Source organism: Strix uralensis, chromosome 14, assembly GCF_047716275.1.
Source record: "Strix uralensis isolate ZFMK-TIS-50842 chromosome 14, bStrUra1, whole genome shotgun sequence".
NCBI classification, from domain to species: domain Eukaryota; kingdom Metazoa; phylum Chordata; class Aves; order Strigiformes; family Strigidae; genus Strix; species Strix uralensis.
In genome coordinates, this window is record NC_133985.1 from 7,471,804 (window position 1) to 7,497,403 (window position 25,600).

Here is a 25,600-nt window from a genome sequence, read left to right on the forward strand (position 1 = left end):
TTTAAAAGGGTAATACGTGTATAACATTGTATGTGGCAGCACAGCTAACTTTAGGAGATATTGATGAGTCCTAATGTACTCTCCACATCAGAAATGTATCATCTTCCTCCTCAAATGAAAGTACTAATGAAAGCAATGTGGAGCATATGAAAAACACCACCTCCTGCTACCTAAATTAACTCTCTCCTCTATCCTGAATTACAGTATCCGTGCAGCTGAGATTTATTTCCACAGCATAAACCTATCAATACCCCTAAGCCCCCAATCTCCCTTGTTTTATAGAATAACATGCTTTGTCCTTTGTTCTAGACAAATATACTTTATAGCTATTTTGTTCTATCATATGGGTAAGTAACAGCTTTCAAAGTTTAAATTGAAGAGAGTTTTTACTTTGAACTCAAATCTTGTTCTATTTTAATACATGCTCTTAGAGTTATTATCTTGGGCCAGATCCTCAGCTGCTAAAATTAGCATAATGTGATTACCTGCAATAGAACTACACTGACTTATGCTGCAAAGGTTCTGGCCCCGAGTCTTTAGTAGGGTTTACAATGGTATTTAATAAGGATTTATAAATGGAGCTTCTTTGGTGTTTAAACAAAGGAGAACGCGCCTTAGCAAGTAAGTATGTTAGACTTAGAACTCAAAACCCCTTGGCAGCTCAGATCATTAGAGCTCATTTAGTATTGGGCCCTCTGTAGATTTGACAAAAAAGGTACTGAAAGCAATTTATATCCCTAAGGACAAAAAAGGAGGTCAAGGAGTTTTCTGAACAATATGTACCATAAAGCCCCCAAAGAGCCATGACTTACACTTACGAAGTTAAATGTCATTGAGAAATGACTCGACCATGAAACTGACAAGAAAACCACCCTTAACTTAACCTAATTTGGCAATTTCACTTGTCTCCCCCCAAACCAGATTGAATGAAACCTGACAAATATACCACTTAATCTTGTGTGCAAATTTGTTAATAGAACAACAGTGTTTATGCTGCAAAAATTGTGCATCACAAATATTGATTTTGGTGCCACTTTCATTTCAGGGAAATTGTTTGAACAATATGACCATGATGAATATCAGAAATAAAAAGCTAACGGGAAGAAAAAAATGCTGACCCACTTGTTCTAATTCAATATCCTAGTTGGAAAATGGCGAACGAATTGACCTTTGCCATTCCTTTTGGAAGCTCAAATCAATAGAGGATATTTCATATTTTATATATAAATATGGATATATTTACTTATATCATTCTACCATTAGAATGGTAGAATTTTAATTCATGCAAAAGCCAAGTAAGATCACACTACCTGTAACTGGAGAGACACCACTTCATATTATATCCATTTTCCCATAGCTCTTGAATTAATGTGAGAGATATGTACAGAAGAAATGGAATTTTAGAGTAGAAATACGATGGCTGTTCTTATTTATTTGTAAATTAATTTATTCACTTATTTATTGCCCAATGTTGTATGTAAAAAGTTATTTTAACCTTTCTTGTCATGTTATTGACCCTTCCAAGGTTGTAGTCAATACCTCCTGCCTTTGTAATCCATTTATCCTTTTAAGAAAAAACTTACCCTTTCAAGCACAGTGTTGATTAAAGAATGTATATCCTTTCACCTCACATAGTAATGCACCTCCCCAAAAACTTTGTTGACTGACTATGGTTTGCAGTGTTTCCAGCTTTGAATGGTGTTAACATTAACACCTTTGCAAAAAGATACGCGCTAGCTTGTTCTATAAACTTCTCTGGAGTTGGTGATGTGTTTGCTTTACCCATTTCAAACATTCACCTTAGGATAAGCTGCATTAAGCACTACAGGAGCCTATTTCTCCTATAGGAGTGTCAGGGCATTCAAGATGTCTAGCTCAGATATAACACAGCCATTCTAGAAAACAAAGTAGAGAGAGAATTCCATGCAAGTAGCTGGAAATGACAATCGAGATGAGGGAGGAACTGCTTACAAGGTAAAATTTACAGAATCAAATGAAAGAAAAATATTTTTAGGCCATCTATCATATTCTCTCTAATAATGCAAGCATGACAACACAAAACATGATGAAATTTATATAACTTAATTAGACTAAGCAAACAATTGCAGTTAGTACCAGGAAGAGAGCTCCTGCCTTCCTGGGGAATAGACCAGATGCTGTAGAGCATGCTGAAGACAGTCTTTTCCATCTTTGATTTTGATGAGAATGCCAGCTATAGTGAGGCATTTCAGATAATTTTTGAGTATTTCCTGTAGTCATACACTCAGGGTGAACTGAGAACTATCAATTCTACCAGACAAAAAGGACATTACAGAATTTTCCAGATATAGCTTAAAATGTAACCCATTAAAAACAACGGAAAAACTGTTGAATTCAATTGAGCTCTGGATTAGAGCATTAATAACCAGTGTTGCGAAGCTTTCCTGGAAAGAGATAGCAGGAATGAACAAACAGTTGCAGTGTTAGCAGTCCCACTAGTGAGGATCCTTGCTTTTTTTGCTTTTAGCAAAATAAATTCACTCAGACTAATGCAAGGTCTTGCGCTAATGGCAATGACTGCAGTCCACACCCAAAGAATAAAACCCTTAGTGGTTTAGGTCTCTCTAGTTTTCTTCCCTTTGATTTCTGAGGGAAGAAACAGCTGTTTACTATAGGGTAAGATAAAAATCTATACACGTGGTGGACAGCTCTGCACCCTACTCAGAGTACTCCATAGAGACTCTTTAGTCCTAAAACCATGCAGCTCCAGTCCTGTCACTTTAGTCCTCAAACTCAAGCCCGCTCTGAGGATGTGCCAAGGTATGCTGAACTGTCTATTCAGTAATCGTCTGGGGAGTTAAATTCCCTTTTAAAACCATACTAACGTATTTCAAAAAGAAAAGCAGTCCAATTTATGTTATGCATTCTAACAGAAAACACTGTGAATAAAACCAGTACCGAGCTTAATCTATGACCACATTTTGCATGGGTTGTTTTGTTAAATTTGGTCATTCTACATACACAAGGAATTGGACACTTTCAACATGAAGAGCTTTTCTGCATTTAAAGAACAGTTATTGTTTCTGTGTGCCATCTACCTTTCTTTAATCCCATATGATTGCAGCTAACAGGAGTAATTTGCCCTACATTACGTCTGTAAGTAACATGGATACCTAAGTCTTTCAAATTTGTTTCATCAACTTCTGTCTTAATAGTGACTGATATTTTTGCTTTGTGTGGAGCTGCAGCTATACAATTTTGTCTACTGCTGCTCCTTTTTCCTCTGCATTTCACATCTAAATTGTTCAATAAACATAATCCATAAGAAAAGATTTATCTTCACTCTTCAACAAAGGAATTTTTCAGGTTTACTTGTGACAGACATTCTTAATACTGCAAAACAATGTATACAGAGGGCCAGAAGTTTTGTCTGAACTTTGATAGATCAGTAAAATTGTGATGGACTACATTTTTATCCCTCTTTTACAATAATCTGCTACAGTAGTTTTACATTTAAATTTTTATTCTGTTCTTTCCTTTTTTTTCTACCCATTAAATAACTACAAAACCCAGCAGACAAACTCACACCATAGAAAGAAAATGTCCTACCTTCTTCACAGTTTTCTCCTTTATAGCCAACAGAACAGACACAGTTCCCTTCAATGCAGGAACCATGACCTCCACATGAGGGATCAATACACTGGCTGATGGGTACATCACATTCTGGACCTTTCCAGCCACTGTAGCATAAGCAGGTGCCTTTAGAGTATTGACCATTGCCACTGCACAGAACCGGGCAGGCAGCTGGAAAATTGAATGAAAGAAAAACAGCATACAGGGTCATACATGTAAAAGTGCACTAAAAATCCACTACCAAATACTTAAACATATATTCAGATATGTTAATTTACTGGGGAAAAAAAAATCTAAGATAATTTGTTGTAGTTCAGTTCTTCATTTCCCAAAGAAATCATTTAATTACTATTTAATAAAGCACGCATGTGTTGGGCATTCTGAGAATACTACTATTCTTTATAGACTATTGATGATGTTTGGCATAACTAATGAGGTAATGTGAACAGATTTGAGTCTGACATTACTCTGCTTTGTTCCAGTAGGTAAGATCCAATTTTCACAGATAGCAGAACACCATCCAGTCCCCAGAACATTTGATTATATAGCATCTTTCTTCTTCCATAACACTTTTTTAACGTAATGCCCCCAAAATTTTTTAGACTCTTTGACTTGTTTTTTCCAGTGTAATAATCTTGAACACAGGAACAACACAAGCTTTCATCTACAACAAATGCACCTTGCCACCAATATCCCTGCTGAACCTTGTTTTCCCAAATCCCAGAGTGACTGCTTTTACCCTGTGTGTACTGGCAAGAAAGCACCATTAACCCTTATCCCTCCCTCTTGTATTATTAAGGGAGTAAGACACATTCTGAGCAAATATTCATTTATGCAAATGAAGTGAAGCCTGTGAATAATAAAGGTAGTCAGCAGGTCTTGGATGCCAGGAATCAGATGTTGTACATATGCAGAGCGATGGAAAGAAACAAGTGGTTTATTAAAAGCCAGTTGCACATAAATGTTACACTAAGGCATATTCACACTCCTATATGCCCACGTCTCCCATGTGAACATGGCAATCTGTGAATTTACATGCCTGCCAAAGACTGAATGTGTGGTCACCAGCCAGAGAAATGGAAAAAATAACAGAGGAATAACAGAAAATGGGAGTAATGAAGTGAATCTTTGAGAAAAGGTACACTTTTGTGCTCTTCTCTCTGATGTAGCTTGATAAAGACAGAAAAGTATTCCCCTGCCTTTTCACCCTTCAAAGTAACTAGAAACTAACAGCTAGTTTTACAGCGCCAAAAATATACTCAAAAGCTACTATTAATCATTAAAAGGTCCTAATGTCTTCTTTCTTCTAATATCCCTTTAACCTGAATGATCAAGAAGAATCCAAGTATTTGATTTCTTACAAAGACATGTGAAATTGTCCAGTTATGCAACTTTTCCACTGTTCAGTCCTGTAACCCTTGTTAATTTTAGCTGTCCCAGTGATCTGCTACAAAAACAAATTTCAGGATAGATTTTTTAAAGAATTTTCTTATTTGAAATGGGAAAAAATTGACCAGAAAAAATATATTCAGATTTGTAACCTAGCTGTTAGCTAAAATTTAGAGTGCTGAGAATTATTTAAATTAAGACTACAGGTTGATGGGTCACATGTCACATGAATAATCTTTTTTAGCCTATTTTTTCTACAGTAGAATAATAACAAAATCAGTATGATGAAGTTTGGGGTTTTTTTGCTATCCCTCCTCTGTCTTAGGGCCATATAGTAGCAACAGGACATCATTCTACTTCATTCCTGGTGTTCTCTGTTACCACTCAACCTTTTTCTTCCTCACTCTAAAAATGAATACAAATTTGAATAATAATTTCCAGCAGCAACTTTCTGATTTCAGATGTGACATATGTTCACAAGTGCTTTACTGAGTTCAGTGAAAAAGTTTATGCTAAAGTTCTACTGGTTTTGCTTTTTGCAGCTGATTTCAGAATTAAGTTTATGGAACCAGCTGGACTGAATTACAATACAGACAAATACCCATTATGTCCATACTGCACTCTAGGACAGCCTATTTTACATCTTTTTGCATGTCATCATCAAACACCCTTCAATAATATACAACATGCTGAACTAGGAGCAGCTTGAAGGCCACATGTCTAACTATTCCTGTTTGCATGCATTACATCATGGAGTCCATCTCAGTTCCTCAGCATGCACTGCTTTTCACTGCCTAGATACACTAACTGCTGCTACTGCAAGTCTTATAGGTGAGCGATAAAGAAAGGGATCAAATGAGGACCACTTCCACTCTTCAGGTATGATGACCTGGGGACACAAAAAATTCCTTTGTCCATAGCTCTCCATTTCACTCCAATTAAGTCTTGTTTGGGCTGATATAATATGTTTTCCCAAATCACTGTAAGAAAGGTAATCACTTCAGTCCTGCTCTCTTTATTTGCCATGGTGTAGAGGATCTAGAGATGAGTGATCAGAAGGCAGCTTGTCCTGAAGATCTGGAGTAATCATGAGCAGCAGGTTTCTTAGTGTCACCTTCCACACCCTGACACACTGTAGAGACACTGTCCCTTTATCTGGGCCTCATCTTAACACAAAAATCTCTCTCTCTAGAATAAGGCAGCCCTCAACTCCTGCATGTGGTGGTTAAGCTTGCAGTCCCTTTGTTCAAGTCCACCACAGAAGGAAGTAATATTGTTAGATGCAAATTTTCTACATGCTTCTGAGCCATTGCAGAGACTCAATGTTACAATTATTAATGGTTGCTCAACGTGGACTCTCCAACTGCACTGGGACACGCCAGCATATGGCTTGCTTTTGCTCATCAACATCCTCACCATGCTGTGATATAGCTGCATAGAAAGAAAATGTCCCAGGAAAGCTAAATGAATTAGTAGACAGTAGACAGTTTCTTCAGACAAACCACATTTGTTCCAGTAGTTATAAAGACAAAAAGTTAGAGATGACTTACAAGCTGGATACAAGTGAGGAATAGCTTTTTTTGTTTTGGTGTTTTACAGGTTGACATGGCACTCAACACCTGAAGAGACTTCTGCTCTGCAAACCTCTCTTCTGGAGTCAAAACTCAAATAAAGGCAATAACTTTATGTGAACAGCACAGTCCCCTGCAAGAGCGACTGAGCAGAAATAAATCCATTATTAAAATAAATTAAAAAAAAAACCCCAAACAAAAAACAACAAGCAACTTAGATGTGACCACTCTAGACCTAGCTGGATAATACCATGCCAGACACCTCCTGAAAGATTGCTTCTCTCCTTGTCTTGCCCCTAAGTCTCATTAAGCAATGGGCAATTGTGGTCCAGCTAAAAGATATGTATATCTGGTCTTTGGAACTTGTCTACAAGAAGGCCATTCTTAGCTCCCACTTTTGATTTGAATTTGCAGGGTTCAACTTCTGGTGTCCCAGCAAGAAGAAAGATTACTAGATGGTGCTGAGTATTGGGCTAAAGAGCTCCTACAGTAGTTTTGTTAGTGTTCCCTTACTCTGCTATGGTGCTTCAGGAATTTAAGTAAAGCTGAAAGCCATGTCACAGCTTTTCATTCCTGTCTTCATGCTTCTACCAGGTCAGAGGTCTTGCTATGGTTCATAAATCTATTTAGTCCTTGTGAAGCTTGTATGTAAGTTGAACAGTAATCTGTCTTTAGTGGTCTGCCACTGCAGTATGCATTGCCAAGATGTTAGTGACACCAGAACTGACTTTGGATAAATGAGAGAGTCTGTCATTTAACCTTAGGGATGAAATGAATACAGTTAAGATTAAGATACTTGCAACCTAAAGCCACAAAGTTTAATCTACAACCCTCTGCTGGAGTTATTCTACAAACTATATGACAGGAACATCACTTCAAGAATAAGAGAAATGACAGAGGTTCTTGGTCAGATTTTGGCATTTCCAAGACTGCCATGTCACTAAGATTGCAAGAGAAACATGTAAGCAAGAATGCAAGCAAGTGTAGGTTATAAGAAGCTGACTTGTCACTGCTGTAGTAAACAGCTCTTCATTACTGTTTCTGCTATGGGTTTATAGGCTGTCCTAAGTGAGGAACAGAGAATCAAGCTGCTCTTCCACAGAAAACAGAAGCAGGCAGTCTGAAAAGGGGTCCGCTATGCTTATTTGCTAGACCATATAGCTGCAGGGCGAGACCCACTTTAATTTTACATCCAGATGACTTCAATTAATGTGCAAACAATTCAAGAGTAATCTGCAGTTCTTGCTATTTAGGACTGCTTATCTTCCCTATGTGAAGTGGATGGCCCCTGTTTCAGGACAGAGTTGACTGTTCAAAGTCTGTTGAAGGAGTGTGAAGGAAGGTTGGTTTATATAACGGAACAATCAAATTCCATCTCATTTCTGTGGACAGACAGGTTGCATAAAGACAACCATGTATCACACACACCGGCACTGACAAAAAGTAGATAGAGGTCTTCAGAAGTAGTTATGGCAACACTCAAGTAAGTTATGCAGGAGGGTATATCTCCTGAGTGAAGTTTGAATAAGCACAACACATATTAACCCTAAATGTGGTTGTGGTGATGTGATTCTGCCCTTTACCAGTATTCAAACAAAACCAGACTAAATTCTTAACATGGGTCTCAGCTGATCAATGGATACTACAGACCTTTGAGTCCTTTAGGCTGCACACATTTAAGAGCATGAATAGAGCAGCAAAGACCAGCCAAACATCACTCTAAAAGTTCTCTCTCTAAAGGTTATCTTTGGATAGGTATTTTGGAGTAATGTTAATATTCCCTGATGCATGAGGAAAGGTGATTTGATAACAGCCTGTTACACATGGACTAGGAGGGGAGATGGTAAGGGATAATGCCCAAATGGTCTGACTTCAAAAGCCACCATTTTGTCCAGTGACACTTAACACATAGGTATCCCAGCTGCAGTCTGTGTACACACTCCTTTCACCCACCCTTATGGTATTCACACGCACATACTCACCAGAGGTGTTCTTCTAGAGCATGGCAAGAAACCAGTAAAGGATATCTGAGGAGTCAAACTCTTGGAGGCTGTTGCAGAACTTGGTTTAGTTACACAGCTGCTTGGTTGAGAGGCCTTCCCCTGCTACTTGAAGTTCCAAACAGGATTTGAAGGCAGAGTTCTGGCTTGGTTCCTCTTGCTGTAGAGCAAACATTACCCTGGTGCAGAGAGAGTCCTGTACCACTAGGATCTAGGCTGTCAGTTCTCTACTGCAGACTTTTTTCATTTCCTCCTCATAAAATAGACAAATTGGTATACTTCTCTTGAAAGTTATTTGAGTTTCTGGCCACAAAAATATCCAGACTTGAAAGGTTTTTGAACTTGTATCTGCAGTGCTTCCCTGTCCTGGACCACGTCACAAGCAATGCCCTTACATTGCTCTTATTTTGCAAGAAGCTCAGTTTTACATCCAAATTTAAATTTTCAAATGGAGCACAAGATTAGCTTCCTCTGTGCCATCTATAGGCTTCTTCAGAGCCCAGACAGACTGTCAGAAGACACCCCGTATCAAGTCAGTATTTTTCAATATAGGTACCACAGAATTTTGTGGTGAGATGCTCATAGCATGTTGGTGAGGGGAGTCACTGGTCTGGATGGACAAAATTGCATCAAGCTTGTTAGGGTACTGTTTGAGTAAGGACCAGAATGGTTGTATCCATAATGCTTGTAAACCCTAATCTTGCATGTAAACCAGATTCTTACCACAAGTTCGTGCACATAAAAGATGAACCTGACTTTCTATTCACAACGTAAGCAGTAAGGAAAATTAGGACTTAGTGTTGAAGTGCAAGTTTAAGGCTGCATTAATAGAGCACTTAGACACCATCTAAAGTGCCCTTATACCCTAAGTACTGCTAACTATTCCATCAACCAATTTTAACAAGATTATCTGAAAAGTTAAAACTCATCGTAAATCATTCCTTGATTGAACACATAATTAGACAGATTCGTGGAATGAAAATCTACAAAGGCTACTATACACAAAGAGATATCATCTACTATAGGAAGTTCTAACACAAATTATCTCTAGAACCAAAAGAATTTACTGGAGAAGCATCAAAGACAGGTATAATTTTTACTCTTCCTCAACTATCTGCTGTATGACACCATCAGAGCTGAAATCCTGGGTAAAATGGAGTTTTGGTCTGAGCCATTACTTCCATAATATGACCTCTATACAATTAAACACATTCAGAAAAAAAACATTCTGAAGAGACACTATTTATACTCCTATGAAAGATATGTTCATCCCTTATTGAACTGTACAGAACTTTATCACACCTAAGAAAAATAAAGATTATTTTTAGCTGTAGATGTTCCTGTTTAGGAGGAGGAAGTGAGTTTCAGTCCTGAAACTTTTGCTAAAGAAAACAGATTAAAAGAAATGTGCCTGACAGCACACACTTACAGACTGCATAAGGATCACCTGTTCTGTACACGTGGTGACTATACTTGTGCATCTAATTCGTCTACATAACCATAACTAGTATGATCCAACAGTGGAGGATATGTACTAATATTAGCATGCACAGCAATTGCTGAGGTTTACACAAAGCGCACTTGGGGTCAGACAAAAACTTGGTTCTACTTCCAAATATATGGACACATTTTGAGTCTTCTCATCAAGAAGAATTTTTTTGAGTCTGGTTTGCCCAGACAATTCTTTGCTATACTCATTAGCACAAGTCAGGTCAATGTCCCTAAGCTTGGGGGAAGACATTATGTATCACGAAACAGAGTAAATGTTTTTCAAGTCTTTAATACAATTATATTAACATTCCATAGTTGTCTCTCAAAAATCATCTGAACTTACAGATTGGGCAGTTTTGACAATGCTCTCTGGACAGAATTGCACAAATTCCTAGTTATATAAAAAAATTAAATGCACACTAGCATAACAGAAATCAAATTGTTTCACTGACCACCAGGAATTGTACTGAAGACAGATGTAGGTCAGACTTCTTACCAGTGAACCTTCTGGGTGAAGTTCCTCTAGGGGATAATCAATTCAGACTGTGTAATAGCTCACACTTGGACTTTCAGCAGAGATTAAGTTGCTACTTCTGAGAGATTATGCATGATTTTGCCAGTATATAAAGAAGATGGATTACTGTTTACAACCTTCTAATCTGAAACCAATAAATGCATTCCAGGTCAGCTCCAAAATGGAGTAGAAATAAAGGAAAGATCCAAAATCAATGTCATCTACAACTGCCTGGTTCCAAATACCTAAAAAATATGAATAGGGTCTCATTGTGCCAGCCTTTTCTCTTTTTGGTCTTTATCTTGGTGCCACACATGTAGCATTTAGTCTACAAATGCTAATTTCTCTTCAGTGGACAAATTAGATTAAGATGTAAGCAGGTGAAGATGTATTTTACTGATGTTAAGACCTGAATCCTACTACAATTGCATACCAAAGCCCTGAATAATTTTAGATTCACTCCAAAAGCTACAACCAAGTTCTTGCCTACCGTCAACGTCCTAAACTGAAGTTATACCTACTTAGATATAAACAATCTTAATTTCTAAATGGCTTAAAATCCACAAAACCAAAGGAATTGCAAATATTTGAATTTTAGAACATCAGCCCAGTTATTTAAGAAGTTAATTTCTGAAAACCTGATTCAAAATGTTGGCTCTAGACTTTACATTATTATTATTATAAGCAAGATAGTACTGAAACATAACAATTTATCACATCCCTTGTTACACCAAGTGTTTGCCCATAAGATATTTCTAAAATTAAGGAGACATTAAATATGAGTATTCTCATTTGTTGTTTAAAAACACAATTGTTTTGTCTGTCAACACTTTCCTTCATATTTTATGTTTAAACCTATATTAAACAACTGGGCGCACATTTCACTACTTGTCTGCCTGCCTATTAGTTTTAACTGGAGTTGATTTATGGATATGAAAATCTGAAATAACTTCTAAGACCACTCCATGGTTTACGCTGTTTCACTTTTACTTGTTTAAACTATTTTTATGTTACTTCTCTGGTAAGAATCTAGCAAACTTAGCCCAAGAAAATCACTCTGGAATGGGAGATTGAATGAATCCAGGACCATTTTCTTTCATCTGTTCTTTATGCCTCACAGGAAGAATGGTGTTTGTCTAGACTGCCTGCTTGTCAGAGATCACTAACTTCTGTCAGGTTGAAATATTCATAAGAACAGTGACAATTAGGAAGATCTAGAACATCTTTTAGGTTTCTCTAAGACCTTGTGCTCTTCCAAGCAGAAATAATTTTATAGAAATTCACCCAGAAGCAGATGAATGAACAACTGTTACTGACATTATATGCTTTATTAGTTACTTCACGAAACTGTTTACTTTGACTACAGAACATAAAAATAATTTAAATGATTTAATAGTACCGCTACTCTATGCTTGCAGGCACCAGGTCAGTATTAAGATGAAATATACAGCCCTTCATAGTAGTCACGCTCTGCAATCCTTACTTCAGTTGCCCAAACCCAAGCCTTACCAAGCTCTGTTGTCTAGCTCTGTCAAACTGCACATTAGTAAGCAAGAAAGAGATTCACAGAAGAATTTCTAGAAGGACAAAAAACCCATCAGGTGTGTCAAATCTCTGACATTCAGAAACCATTTGGGGAAAGCAGCACACGCTGACTTAAGCACTAAAGTATGGATGCTTTAATTAATCCGGGGTGAATTTAATTGCTTTAGTTAAGTGGAAATCGGGTTAAAAATGATGCAGAGCATGCTGGGGTGTGTTAAAAACATGACATATGAGTTGGATGAATCGATAAATTAAAAGCGCACAGATGTTTTAATTAAACCCAGGAAAGTTAACGAAGATCACTAGAGACTTTTAAGCCTATGATTAATTCAATTCATTTAAAATACCTGTAGAGATATGGGGATGCCTCCATTTTGGGAGTTAGAGAAGTTCTCAATCAATAAGTACTTAAGCTGTTCTACAAAAAAAATGGCAGGATTTTTTATAGAAGTGACTGAACAGCATTAATTGCACAATGAATATTTACATTCTTCTGAACACTCAGCAAACTTTTGCTTTGGCCAAAATTTATCAAAAAGGTCATAGTTTTTCTCATTGCCTTCAGTGTGATCTTATCTGTCAAAAAGAGAACACTTGCTGTTCCCTCCTCTACCATTCTACAAAGTATCTATTTCTATTAGATAACTGCTTTGCTTACAACAATTACAAAAATTCTATGTAAGAAATACGAATATGTCTTCCCACACTATCTAGCAGCAACTTCCAGAACCATGGCAAATTTTTAAAATTATCTCTTTGGGGCTGGTCACTTGGTACAAAAAAAATTTTGCTTCATGAATAGACCCTTATATTTTTAATAACAATAACAATGCAGTCTGTAAGAACAGGGAAAATGAAAATCAAGCAAATGTCAGATACATTGTAACTAATTTAGTGGTATATTGAAAGGGCTGAAGCCCCATTACTGCTAGCACGAAGATGAGCTAAGACAATCTAGCTAACCATCAACAAAGATCTAAGTCTTAGTTCTTTAAAGATACTGCAGTCCTGACAGGGGAGAGAAAAAGCCCACTGTACCCTATCACTGGAAAAGCCACAGCTGAGCATAAAAAAGATTTTCAAGTGGTATAAAACAAAGTACAAATTGGAGACAGAGAGAAAAGATGACATTTGAGTTCACCTAGACACTTGAAAAATCAGTTAGATGTGCCAGGGTTCAAATGTCTCAAGGACTTCCCCTTCTCAGTACATTTTGGATTCAACATTTCATCAGCCTGTATGTTCCCCCTCCACTACTGCACTCCCACTGCAACTATCACTACCTATATTAAAGGAAAGATTGTAGTTCTCCATCCAGTACACTAAGATGATTTGCAAAATGGTAGACTGATTTGCAGCCAACTCAGTTAGGTTCCTCCCTATCTATTACATTGTTAAAGAGCAGCATGGTTCAACTTATTTTTGATATGCATCAATGCATTCAAGGAAATGGAAGTTGCTCTGCACTGGTTCTGGTTTACCACAGGAGAGTGTGACTGATCTGATTGCCGTATATTTTGTGCCTTTGAAAATAAAGAGGAAAAAAAAAAAAAAAGAGGGAAGAACTCTTTTAACTCTCTGCATGATACATGGGATTGGAGGAAAATGTAGATGGTGGATTCAAATGTCCTGAAAACATTGCCTTGCAATCTAAAACTTTTTCTGTGGGAACTAGTAACACTGAATCAGAGCTGTGAAGTTCCTACTTTAGATATAAGCAGTGAAGTTGAGACAAGAACATGCAGAGAAATAAATTTTACTTTCTACCAACAGATGGAAATAAACAGATGTTGAAATTGACTACTGTCATAGGCAAGCATGTACATCTTCATTTGTATGTCTTGATAACTTCATCACTGCAAAAACTGAGGAGGAAGGGAAAACTAAACTATTTCAGAGGTTTCAGTAGCTATCTCAGTGGAAAGAGCCAGTGAGGAATCAAAGAGATGATGCTTCAAGCTCACAAAAAGCTGCAATAAGGAGAAACACCAAATACCAGAATTATCCTTCCAAACATATGTGTTGTGATTCATAACAGAGAAGCACTAACAGCACGAAGTAATTTATGCATCTAGAAAAAGACATTAAAAAGTGAAATATTTCTTCAAATATTTTTGGTAAGATTTTACATCGTTCCCAGTGAACGGTGTAAAAACTTACTTCTCTGGTAATGGTTTAGCTCTGGCTAAATAGGATTGCACCCACAGGCTGCAGTATCCAGGGTATTTAAAACCCAGGCTGCTTTGGTCTCATTTTAGTTACTACTATTTGCCTTATTAAATTTACCAGAAAAGATTTAAATCATAACATGATTAATTGTACAGGTCCACGTTAGCTGCAGATATTTAAATGTTTTTCTACATTTGAATTAGAAATCTTTTTGTTTGTTTGAGAAAACAAGGGGGATGACAGCTAACTGAATTTAATATCACCCAAATAGGGTCTAAATATAGGAAAAGATCTAAATTGCAGGTTCAAATCTAGATGTAGATATGAAAAAAGTTATGCATGCCGAAATCTTACGCTGTGATTTAGGGCTGTTTCTGTTATTCAGGGACAGCAAATGTCTAAGGATCTCTTAACAGCTGTATTTCTATAATGTGATTTACAATACTACTTAATCATAGTTGCTTCAATGACATTTACCATCATTGCAAGGACTCCAAGATGATCCCAACACAACTGCAAAGACAAGCTCTTAGAACTTAATGAAATAAACAAACACCACTACAAGTCCATGGAGACAATGCAATCTAAAAACCAAATGTAGATTGCAACACAATTAAATAAGGTAACCAATTAAACACAAAAACAAATTACAAAGCATGCATCACAGTGAGCACAATTCAGCTCAGCAGAGTATAGTTAGAGCAGAGAGATTCTTAGTCAGCAATGGAAGTATTATAACATTGGAAGACAGATTTTTTTGACTTGCCAGAAACTAAACGGCACAATGGTTTGTGTTCTGCATGTATTTGTATGCATGTCCACCTCCTTGCTGCACTGGGAACCTTTTGAAATATTCTATTTATTGGAATGCCATTGAAACAGAAAATATTTGTGCAAATAGATGTGCTGTTGCTGTGCATATATATGAAGGGAAGAAAGATAAGGTGAAGTAACTGATAATAGAGCGAGCTTTGAAAGCAGCTGTGAGAGATCAAATGAATGTACCCATCTTTTAATAAGTATGAGAATTTTACTATAATGCTGTTGAAGAAAAATCCATTAATAAGATTTTACTGTGTTTCCATATTTTTTCCATCTTGAACATAAGCAAAGCAAACTTCCTTATCACACTAAGCCAATAAAACTTGGTTCCAGTTTGTAGGCCTCAGCTACAGTGCTGTGGCGCTGTCCTTGGTCTCTAAATTTCTACAGGTTGGATAATGAGTGATCAGATAAAGATGCACTAGTGTTCACTGAAATCAGAGACTCATAATTACTTACATGCCCACTTCTTTTTACCTATCATGTTTTGTCCAGCAGTGGCATTAGCAACTTTTCTCAGTTATTCCCCTCCTCCTTCCTTACTAAATTCCTCAGCATTCTCCAGTTTTTTCTTAATCCTTTTAGCTTTGTCTTTGAAATTTTCTGCTACAGATATAAGTCTACTTTCTTGGCTGCACCACTATCCTGCAAGCTCTCTGGGAAAAGGAGTCATACATAATTTCAAGTTCATATGCTGGAACAGGAATTTAGAAACATATGAAAGGGCAATGCAATCCACAGGCACAAGTTTGGCTGTACGTTTGCTGGCAGTTTAATATAGAAAACAAATGTTAATTAAGTTGCTATACTAGATGTAAGTATTGGGTATATTTAACAACATTAAATAAATATCTTTATTTTTTTTTAAGCATTTTTGCTGCCCTATAAAGGCACAACTATAACAAACAGAAGGAAGGACGTGCTTCTAAGAAACAGCAGCATCCCCACTTGAAATTATTCAGGAAAAGCTCTTCTGTAGATAAATTCTTCATAACCCTGAATTCAATGCTGGAATCAGCAGAAGCCATAAAATCTTTAAGAACAATGAGAATTGTCAAAATCCATATTTTTAAAGTCCATTTTCTCAAATATTCACAATGTTAAAAGTAGCTCCTGGGTCCTATTTCAATTTTGTAAATATTCCCTTACAAAATATGCAAAGGATCTGAAGCACCAATTCCAACCCAGCACAGGCTAGGGAGTAAATTGAGTACTCTTCTGTCACCATCCCATTACTAATAGCACATACCTTGCAAACATCTGCTAAGCCTCACTTTTAATCTACAATGTACTATAGGGACAGGTACATATTTTTAAAGAGTAGTGAAATGTTAGGATGCTAAATGTGTTGTAACAGAATTTTAACAAGATATCTGTTACAGAATTCTGAAGTCCAGACTCTCCACTCCCTTGTTTTTGCCTCTAATCTCCAACAGAGTTCATGAGGATTGATGAGGAAAGCTGCAGACTAGAAATGATGGTTCCTGTATTTTATTCCTTGTCGCACTACTGACTGTGTGCCTTGAGCCCCTTTTGGAGCCATGACCACTAACAATCAGAAAGAATTCAGCCTGTAACCCTTTTGGTTCTTGGCTCCTGTTTAAATTGCCAATTAGAAGAAGTTAAAGTGGTGGATTTTGTGTTGGCTCTACTTGTCTACCTGACACTGGATCAAAGCTACTATCTCATTTTATGCAGGCAAGATAGCAGCTGATAGACAGCAATGACTGTCAATCATTGTCAAACCAGGTTACATGTCCATTTATTTATTCCGTAATTATTTTAGGCACAGCTGATGGCGCAAAACCCTCTTCAGGGTGTACTGCAGTTCTGTAGAACTAAGGAGACTGAGGGCAGACAGGCAAGAACTGCCCTGTACATAGAACTCATTGGAAGGCAAGTGAGGACATGATCCGTTTGCCAGAAATGAAAAACATCTGCTAGTAAAATAGAGACTGGGAAAACAAGAAGAAAATTTATAACAAAGGCATTTTAAGGTACTGAGTCAGAGAGGTGGAAACTGCTGGAGAGGAACATTGCCAAAGACAGCCTTGTCTGTTCAAGTATCAAAATGATGCTTCCACCCACTGTGAGAAAAGATTTGAGTGACAAGCCAGGGCTGTGCTGCTGCTGCAGCACATACATAAGTTGGCACACATACATACATAAACACACAAAACCCAAAAACAAACCCACCCAGGAAGAGATACTAAGGGAGAAGCTGAACATGCTGAATTTTGTCAACTGCAAGAAAGGATGTGAGATATGTGTGGGTGACAAGTCATGAATGCAATATTTCCAAAGAAAAACACACTTTTTTTTCTTTCTTTTTTTCTTTTTTTTAATGAGTATGGTATAAGTGATGAGACATGCTATGATTATGAACACATAAAATGCTTGCCAATGAAGTTGTTATTTCTCTAATTCCTCTTTTATCTCTAACCCACCACTTCTCAAGCCCTCCCCTGCATTCTTGCTCTATCACAGTGGACAATACTATTGTTCTACCTGCCATTAAGATTCATAATCTGGATGTCACTTTTGACTCATCCGTTTCCTTGCCTCACATTCAGGCTTTGACAAAGTCTTACAGGTCTGTTCTGCATTGCATCTCTTGTCAGAATTCTTGCCCTAGCTTTCAGCAAATAAAATCTACATCAAATCAACACCTTTTTCTTCAGTGTTGATAAATTCAGTCTTCTTCAGTCATGCCTGTGTGCAACAGTGCTGCAAAAATCACATTAATCTGTTAATCTAACCTTCAGCTATGTGGCTCTTCTTTCCCGGTCCTGTTTCAGGTCCTTTCCTCTTATCACATGGAACATGAACTTCATGATTCAACTTCATTTACAGACCTGCTTCACCCAAGACTGCTCACTGCTACAATTCTGACCTCAACCTCTCTGTGACTTAAAATGCTTTTGAAAGTCAAATTTAGAAGGAGCTTTTTTGAGCTCTTTCCTATGCTTTGTCTCATTTGGAGGCCCCATTTGCCCTCCATTATCCACATGATGTTACCTGTCCGCCCCATTATCCCTCTTTAAAACCGCCTTTTACCACAGTGTTCCTCAAAGCTGACAACAGTCACACTGTTGGCGTGTTTATAACACTGCATATCATATTTTTTCCTTATATCTCCACATCTGTCGATTGCTTCCCATTCATTCCCTTTCAACCTGTATTGACATGGTAAATTCCTGGAGGTAGGTGCTGCTTTTATTTGTTTTGCTTGTAAAGCACTAAGCACAATAGATTAGCTTTAAAAGTACTATTGGTCATGACCATCTCCTTATAATACCATAAAAATGGCATTTTTCCTAGACTATTGTTCTTTGCCACTCTTTTCTCTGCCAAACCAATCTGCTTTGGGTATTGTCATGTTTAATCCAACCTACTTCACTTGTCTGATTTATAATCTGTTATTGCATAAATTTGCAGTGAGTCACTTGAATAGAACAAGACACACATTCACCAGAGGACCTGAAGTGCTGCCTCATCATGGGTCCCATCTCTTCTGTCAGGCTATGAACATGTGCAGGACAGGCAAAGGAGGATCACCTCTCCCTTTCCCTTCAAAGTCCAGTGAGCTTCTGTCTGCTTGCACTATTTTCAGTTCCTAAAATTTCTAGCCAAGTTATGAGGGCAAATATGGTTTTCTTTACTCACATAGAGAAGAAATACTAACTTCTCTACATTACCAGCATATGCTGGACACCATTCATTCATATGGGTCATGTGCTCTACAGCAATGAACGGAGTACTGAATTATTCAGCGAGATGCTCTCCAAAATTCATGTTTTACCCACTGCAATCACTTTGAGAACCTCTTATGCCACTGGGAGCATGGCACTAAGAGAATAGTTTCAAGCAGAGTATTCAATGGACAAAAACCCATTACTTTATGCACTATTGCTCAAGCAATAAGCCTCTGAATAACCTCAGAGCAAGAAGAGTCCCAAACAACTGAAATTTGAATAACAACTGAGAAAAAGCAAGAGTTGCTACTTCTAGCAATTATACCTTACTTACCTAATAATTGACAGCTTTTTACATTTTTATACAGAGATTAACAGTACACACATAACAAAGAAAAAGGCAGTGGTAGGAACTCTTATTGTGGTGCGGGCAATCATCAGAAACAGCAAATCCATTAGAATAAATTTAAAAAGATATAGACTACACTTTACAGCTTAGTAACTATTTCAAACTAAATAGATGTCGCAAAAGAAATAAAAAGAAATTTTAAAAAACCTACCCTTCTTTTTATACTTATTAAAGTGGCGCCGTCCTTTGCCAGTAAGCCAAAAACAAACAGAATGAAAATAAAATAATGAAAAACCCACACAAGGAGAACAGGAAAAGAAACTGCGAATAACATAAATCTGAATCATTAGAGTTCTTAAAATCAGATTAAAAATTCAACTGATCAAACATGGTACAAATTTCTGGTTTAAAAAATCCAAAAGCCTTCAATCCATTTAAGATTAAAATATTAAACATGTTTCTTATTACATTGCATAATCAACTAAAAGTATCTGCTAAATGGCAACTTCATGGCAGCTGACATGAGCTACTTGAATCAATGTTTTTCCTTCTTTTACAAATTGGACACCAGCTCTTAACAGGCTATGCTCACCATCGCAATGCAGAAATCCCATGTGATGGTACACTGTTTCACCTTTTCAGATTAGCTAAATATGCTTATGATGCAAATCCTAGTATTTTAAAATGCAAAATTAAAGGAGGCTCTGAGCACATTTGCTGAACAGTACATGACAGTGTCTTTGAAAGTATTTCTGTTAAAGGAGTGGAAGAGTTGCATGCCCTTCAAATATATTATGAGATGAAACGAAATTATAGCGAACTCTGAGTCACTTCTAGGAACCCAACTTGTTGTAACATTGAACTCTACAAATGGTGAAAAGCAGGACATGATGAAGGATGCCTGCTTGCAGATTTACCACAGAACTTGGCAGCTGAAAGACCAAACCATTATCAGACATTAACAGTGGAAACACTGAGTAAGAAGGATGTCTTGATATACTTGGGTGGTTATGTCATAGAGGTTGCAGAAAAGTAGAGATGAATATTAAAAAGTGACAACACACCAAAATAACATAGCTGCATGTCTCATTCTTTAATTGATCCTTGGTCTTAGCATCACTTCTTACCAATAACTCCTACGGATGATTGTGGACAGAAGGTTACTCACAAAGCAGTTCAATTTACAGCAAATCTTCCACTGGCTTTAACTATACACATTTGCTTTATCAGGATACATAGCCACCCACTGAATAATCTTTTGATTATCAGACTTTCTTTTTCTTTATATGCCATATTTTATCCACACAAGATTAAAATGTATCATTACCTTTTTTGTGTGTTAGAGCGAATTCTTAATTAGGTTAAACTCCAAATGATTTCAAAGGGAATCCTGCCTGAGCAAGGATGGAGTAAGTCTGTTGGCTACCTGAGAATAAGTTATTTCCATGCATAAGGGTGAGAAATGAAACCCTGCAGTATTGGGCTAGAGTGTTTCAGAGGGTGAAATTTCCTCCACTTCAGTCAGGGTATGAGGATGTATTCTGGCCTGTGGGTTGGGCCAAAAGTTCATCTCTTTCTAATAATTTTCAGGGCATTTTCCTGGAGCTAATGGATCTGAAGTCAAATCTGTGCTGTCTTACAGATTTCTTTCATTTTTATTGTTTAGAATTACACGGATGGAGTAAAGCAACAGAGGGAGTACCTGTGCACTGTCTGCAAATAGTTTGCAGATGACTTGTCTCAAGATTCACTGCTTCTGATGCCCTCAACACGAGCCTTTTAACAGGGTATACACTGGTGATAACACTGGTATACAGGGTCATGCTTCGTATCTATCAAACTTGGGTTTCACCCAATGTAAAGCTCTTTGATGTGTTATCACATGAATCAAGCTCTAAAAGACATCTGAGGAGCTTTTTCACATTTTCTCCACATTTCTCTATTTGAATCTTGCCTCAAATTATTTTACAGTGGAGAACTGAGACATTGAAAGATGTGTTGCTAGGGAAATAATAATTTAAAAAATCAGATGCAAAGAAAATCATTATCCTTCCATATTTGTGACAGCTTAAATATATATTTAACGTTATGGAAAAAGTATATTAAACATGTGTCCATACATTTAATATGCTGCAAAAGATTTAATTCTCTATCTCATTTTACTGTTTTACCATGCATACAATCCCAATTTTGATTTCTGTCTTCTGAAACAGCTCTCACATGAAATCAGCATCCAAGTAATCAGAAAAATCTGTGGACATGAGAACAGGCATGATAGTGCCTGTGAAATGGGTGAGGCATACAGCCCTTACACCTTAACTCAGTCGCACACTTCTGGGTATGCCTCATAGTATAAAGATGTGCAGCTGTGCACTTGCACAGAAACACGAGAATTCTGTCAACGCACCCATTTTGTCATTTTATGTATTTTTTCAAGCTTCTTTATTCTTTAGAAATAGCATGATGTCTGACAAGAAAACAGTAAGAGTTGAAAGAAGCTTCCAAGAAACATTTCTGCTTTTGTGGGGAAAGAGACAACACAGAACGGACAAAGCAGGAAGCACAGGGAATGTACTGAGGGGCAGGAGAAGCCTGACAGATAGTTTGACAAGTAACCTATGAAAAAGCTATTTATCTGACACAGACTGAACGAAATATTTTCTAGCATTAACATAGAATACAGTGTTACACAGAAGTTCCATACACAATGCAGGATTACTCCACAACTCAAAATGCAAATGAGTTGATTTAATGGCCATGTATGTGTGAAGAGTGGCAGTGAAGCACACAGTCACTGCATGCATACTTCCACAGGTTAACACCACAGAAATGCATATAGCTGTCAATGTGTATTTATAGCACACATTATCACACCATTTACTTTGTCATATACAGATACCTCCTCTATATATTTGCCAAGTGTCTTAATTTCTCAGGTAATCAAACAACATGCACGCTGTATTTGAAGCATTCCATAAAATGAGTAGGGCTAGCACTGAAATAACATCATTAGCTTTCCAAGGCCCTTGGGGTCCTTTTTTTCTTTTTTTTCTTTGTTTTTTTGTACTGGGGCACCTTCAAGAGCCAAATATGGAGACACATAATGAAAATTACTCACTCCAGTACAACTATAACGGCTATTCAATGAGTATTTCATAGACACGCATGGGTATGCTGGACGCCACCCTGCTACACCAGTGAAAGAGGTGGGGCACAACAAACTGTCCTCAGGACTGCATCGGGAGTCTAAGAAGAAATGAGCACATTTCTAAGGCCCTTCGAGGCATTTCAAAAAGCTTTCAAACACCAGACTTTCCCCCTTGAACACTAGCAACCCTATCCCTGTGGAAAACAGTAGTAAACATATGATATTGATAGTGTGCCTAAAACTCACACAAACTAAGAAGGAAACAAATTGTAAAATGTTACAACTGTGCTCAGGAACAGCAGAGAACACAACCAAGTCATTGAATTTAGACAACGTATGTGCTACTAGCTGTATAAACTACAGAGGTCCTCCTTTATGAATCTTTTCCCTATGACAGCTATCCGAAACTCTCAGAAAATCTTAGTAAATTCATACTGCCAATCTATAGATGTCTTTTAGATTTCTGTTTAATCCTTGATGATCGTGCATCTCCCAGTTTTAGTTGTTAAAATTTACAATTGACCTTTAAGAAAAGGTTTATTTTAAGACCTTATCAAGTCCTACTTATTCTCCTAAAAAAGGCAAACTTCCTTTGGTCAAAGAATAACTGTATATGCAAGAAAGACGCTGCGTACTAGAAGTAAGGCTCAGCCAAGCCAGAATATACATTACATGCTATGGAGGAAGATAATCAGTATTCTGTTGCAGATCAGTTGATGATTATCAGAAAGCATTGATGATAATTAATCCACTTTTCCAGAAAATAAATATTTTCTGCCATTTCCGCCTACTACTTTTGACACAAAAAAAGTTGTAGTCATGCAAGCTCATCAGCAATGTAGCAATACTTCCACTTGATCATATTTAACTAAGACATCTAAGAAAAAAAGCGCATATTGATCTATTTGAATCTAGCTTGGACCCATGTTAACTAGCAGGCACTGTAGATCCACACATCACAAACACACACTGTGGTCGTTTGTAAACACAGGGAAAATGATACCTTTCGCACAATCTGCTCCATGAAATCCTGGAAAACAGTGGCAGACACCTGATACACATTCGCCATTCCCATGACAATTACGTGGGCAGTCTTGCACTGAATCTGAAATACAAGCATCACAGGCACATTAGTTGGTTCCTATTTAGGCCACAAATTCTTTGCTCAATTTTTCTTCAGTTTATTTTGTCTTCAATACTTAGAAGAACAATCCCTAATAATATTAACACCACAAAGATCTAGTGATATACTAAAGTCACATATTAAGCCTCTGAGCACCATTAGAACTCAAAGTCTTCTGATAGTGCTCAAGTTCTCTGTTCCAACAGGTAGACAGGACTGCCTCTTAAGACCTCTACAGCTATGTTTGAATTCATATTATGTAGCAAACATAATGCTTCATCAGGAAAATCAACAATCTCCATTTTGCAAGGAGACTTTGATCTTGCACAGCCACTTTTCCAGGTGAGAGTGGTTATCCAAAGGAGTGTATCTTCTTTTCCTTCTACAGACATTTAAGGTCTCATTAATTAAACTGACAGAAATATCTGCTGAACACGACAAAGAGGAGCTCTTTTCCTCTGGCAAATATTCTTTATCCTAAAAATAAAAATAATAAAAAAGGTGCAACTAGCTATGCAAGAAGATGAAGATGATGTCTGTAAAAACAAAGGACAAGGTTTAACACTAGAGTTTAAGTGACTGACTGAAATGTTTAAGTGACTGACTGAAAATGGTGACTGAGAAGAGCAAGCACACCAGCTTGATGATAACATTTCAGCTGTACCAAAATACTTATTTTCCACAATTTCTGTTATTATTTGGATAATATATAAATTACTTTGCATAATAACAACCTAGGAATAAAATTCCAATTTTGAAATTAATTCTTAAAATCACTTTCATTTGAAAGCTGTTGGATTTCAGAGGAACATATTTTCAACACTGAATTATTGGGACAAAAATCTAACTGGAATGTTGTTATTCTTCACTATTACTCCCTGTTGCTGTGGGACCTGTAGTCCCAAACTAAATGGCTGTCAGTCCCAGACACCAAACAAATATCAGCTGTACAACACAGAAAATGCATTTTGGATTTGGAACTCGCAGAACCATACAGAGTATTTTTTCTGTCAAATTAAACTGAAAAGAGGAAAAAGATTCAAGTACAACTTTAAATCTAATTTCACAGTTGCAGGACACTAAATAAAAAAACTCTAAAGCAAGTTTTCAAAGAGATGTCATTAGCTTGGCCTCTTGAAATGATTCACGTAAACAATGAAAAGAAAAATTGAAATGTAATGCACAAAGATATCAATTTGTCTCATGAAGAAGCTTGTCTATAGATTTATTCATTGCTTTGCTTCACAGCACACGAAACCATTTTCTATGTATTCAAAATCATGGTAAATTTAGTATTGTCTGGGAGTTAACATCATTTCTGTTATTCTTTCTCCTCTCGCACATCAGAGAAACTTTCAGCTGTCTCAGATCCTTTGATTATGAAATGTCTGACACTAGGTGTGTGTGTAGAAGATCCTCTGAACTGGATAAAATACTGTACTTTTCTCTACAGGGCAGTCAAACTACTATTATTGTGCTATCAAGTAGTCTACCTGACTATTAGACCTTTGATGCTCTTGAAAGCTGTAGCCTAGACCAGGCAACTTTTTTAAGGACAGCTTATCATACCTGAAGGTTTTCTAAGCACAACAGGGGCATAACAAGATATAAGCACAAATGTTCTTGTTTTGGGGCAAACAGAAAAAGCCTTCTAAGGCAAATATGCAAATATATATATATATCTTAACATGCATAGCACCTAGTGACTCTTACAAAGTTACGGAAGAAAAATAATTTTTTCATCTTAACTGAGGTTAACAGAAGCAATTATATTCATACTTAATGTCACAGTATTGGCTATCGTCCTACACCCTTTGGGACTTAAGCCAACAAACTGAATTTTATACTAATGTAAAAGGAAAAAATTAAGCTTCATATCATTTATCAGACAAGACTGGAAAAGATCTCCAACTATTTTTCATTAAGCTTAAAAACTCACTTGGACTTTTTGCAGTTTCTCTTTCTCTAAACTAACAGCGATTACAGATTTATACAACATAGTGTCATTTAACACTTCAGCAGTCAGGACAGAATACCACATAGACTATCTCAGAATTTTTTATGCCACTGTGACAAGATACTCAGCAAAGTTTATTAAATGCTTCAAAGTTCAACAAATCTTCTAATAAAGCTTGGAGAATTTATACTCAGTTTGATTTTTCAACTAAATGC

The 25,600-nt window shown here is 37.0% G+C and overlaps 1 protein-coding gene across 4 annotated transcripts in view; it reads right to left on the bottom strand.

The window, feature by feature from the left end:
• The window catches only part of TENM2 (teneurin transmembrane protein 2), a 741,247-nt gene that overhangs the window by 86,443 nt on the left and 629,204 nt on the right, over positions 1 to 25,600 (bottom strand). For 3 of the 4 annotated variants that reach the window (XM_074883301.1, XM_074883300.1, XM_074883299.1), the window contains 2 exons: positions 23,309 to 23,410; positions 3,589 to 3,783 (listed from right to left, as the gene is read on the bottom strand). In XM_074883301.1, coding sequence (XP_074739402.1) covers positions 3,589 to 3,783; positions 23,309 to 23,410 — 297 coding nt within the window. Of the gene's footprint in view, positions 1 to 3,588; positions 3,784 to 19,368; positions 19,402 to 23,308; positions 23,411 to 25,600 lie in introns of all 4 variants that reach the window. The other variant, XM_074883298.1, reaches the window with a different exon arrangement.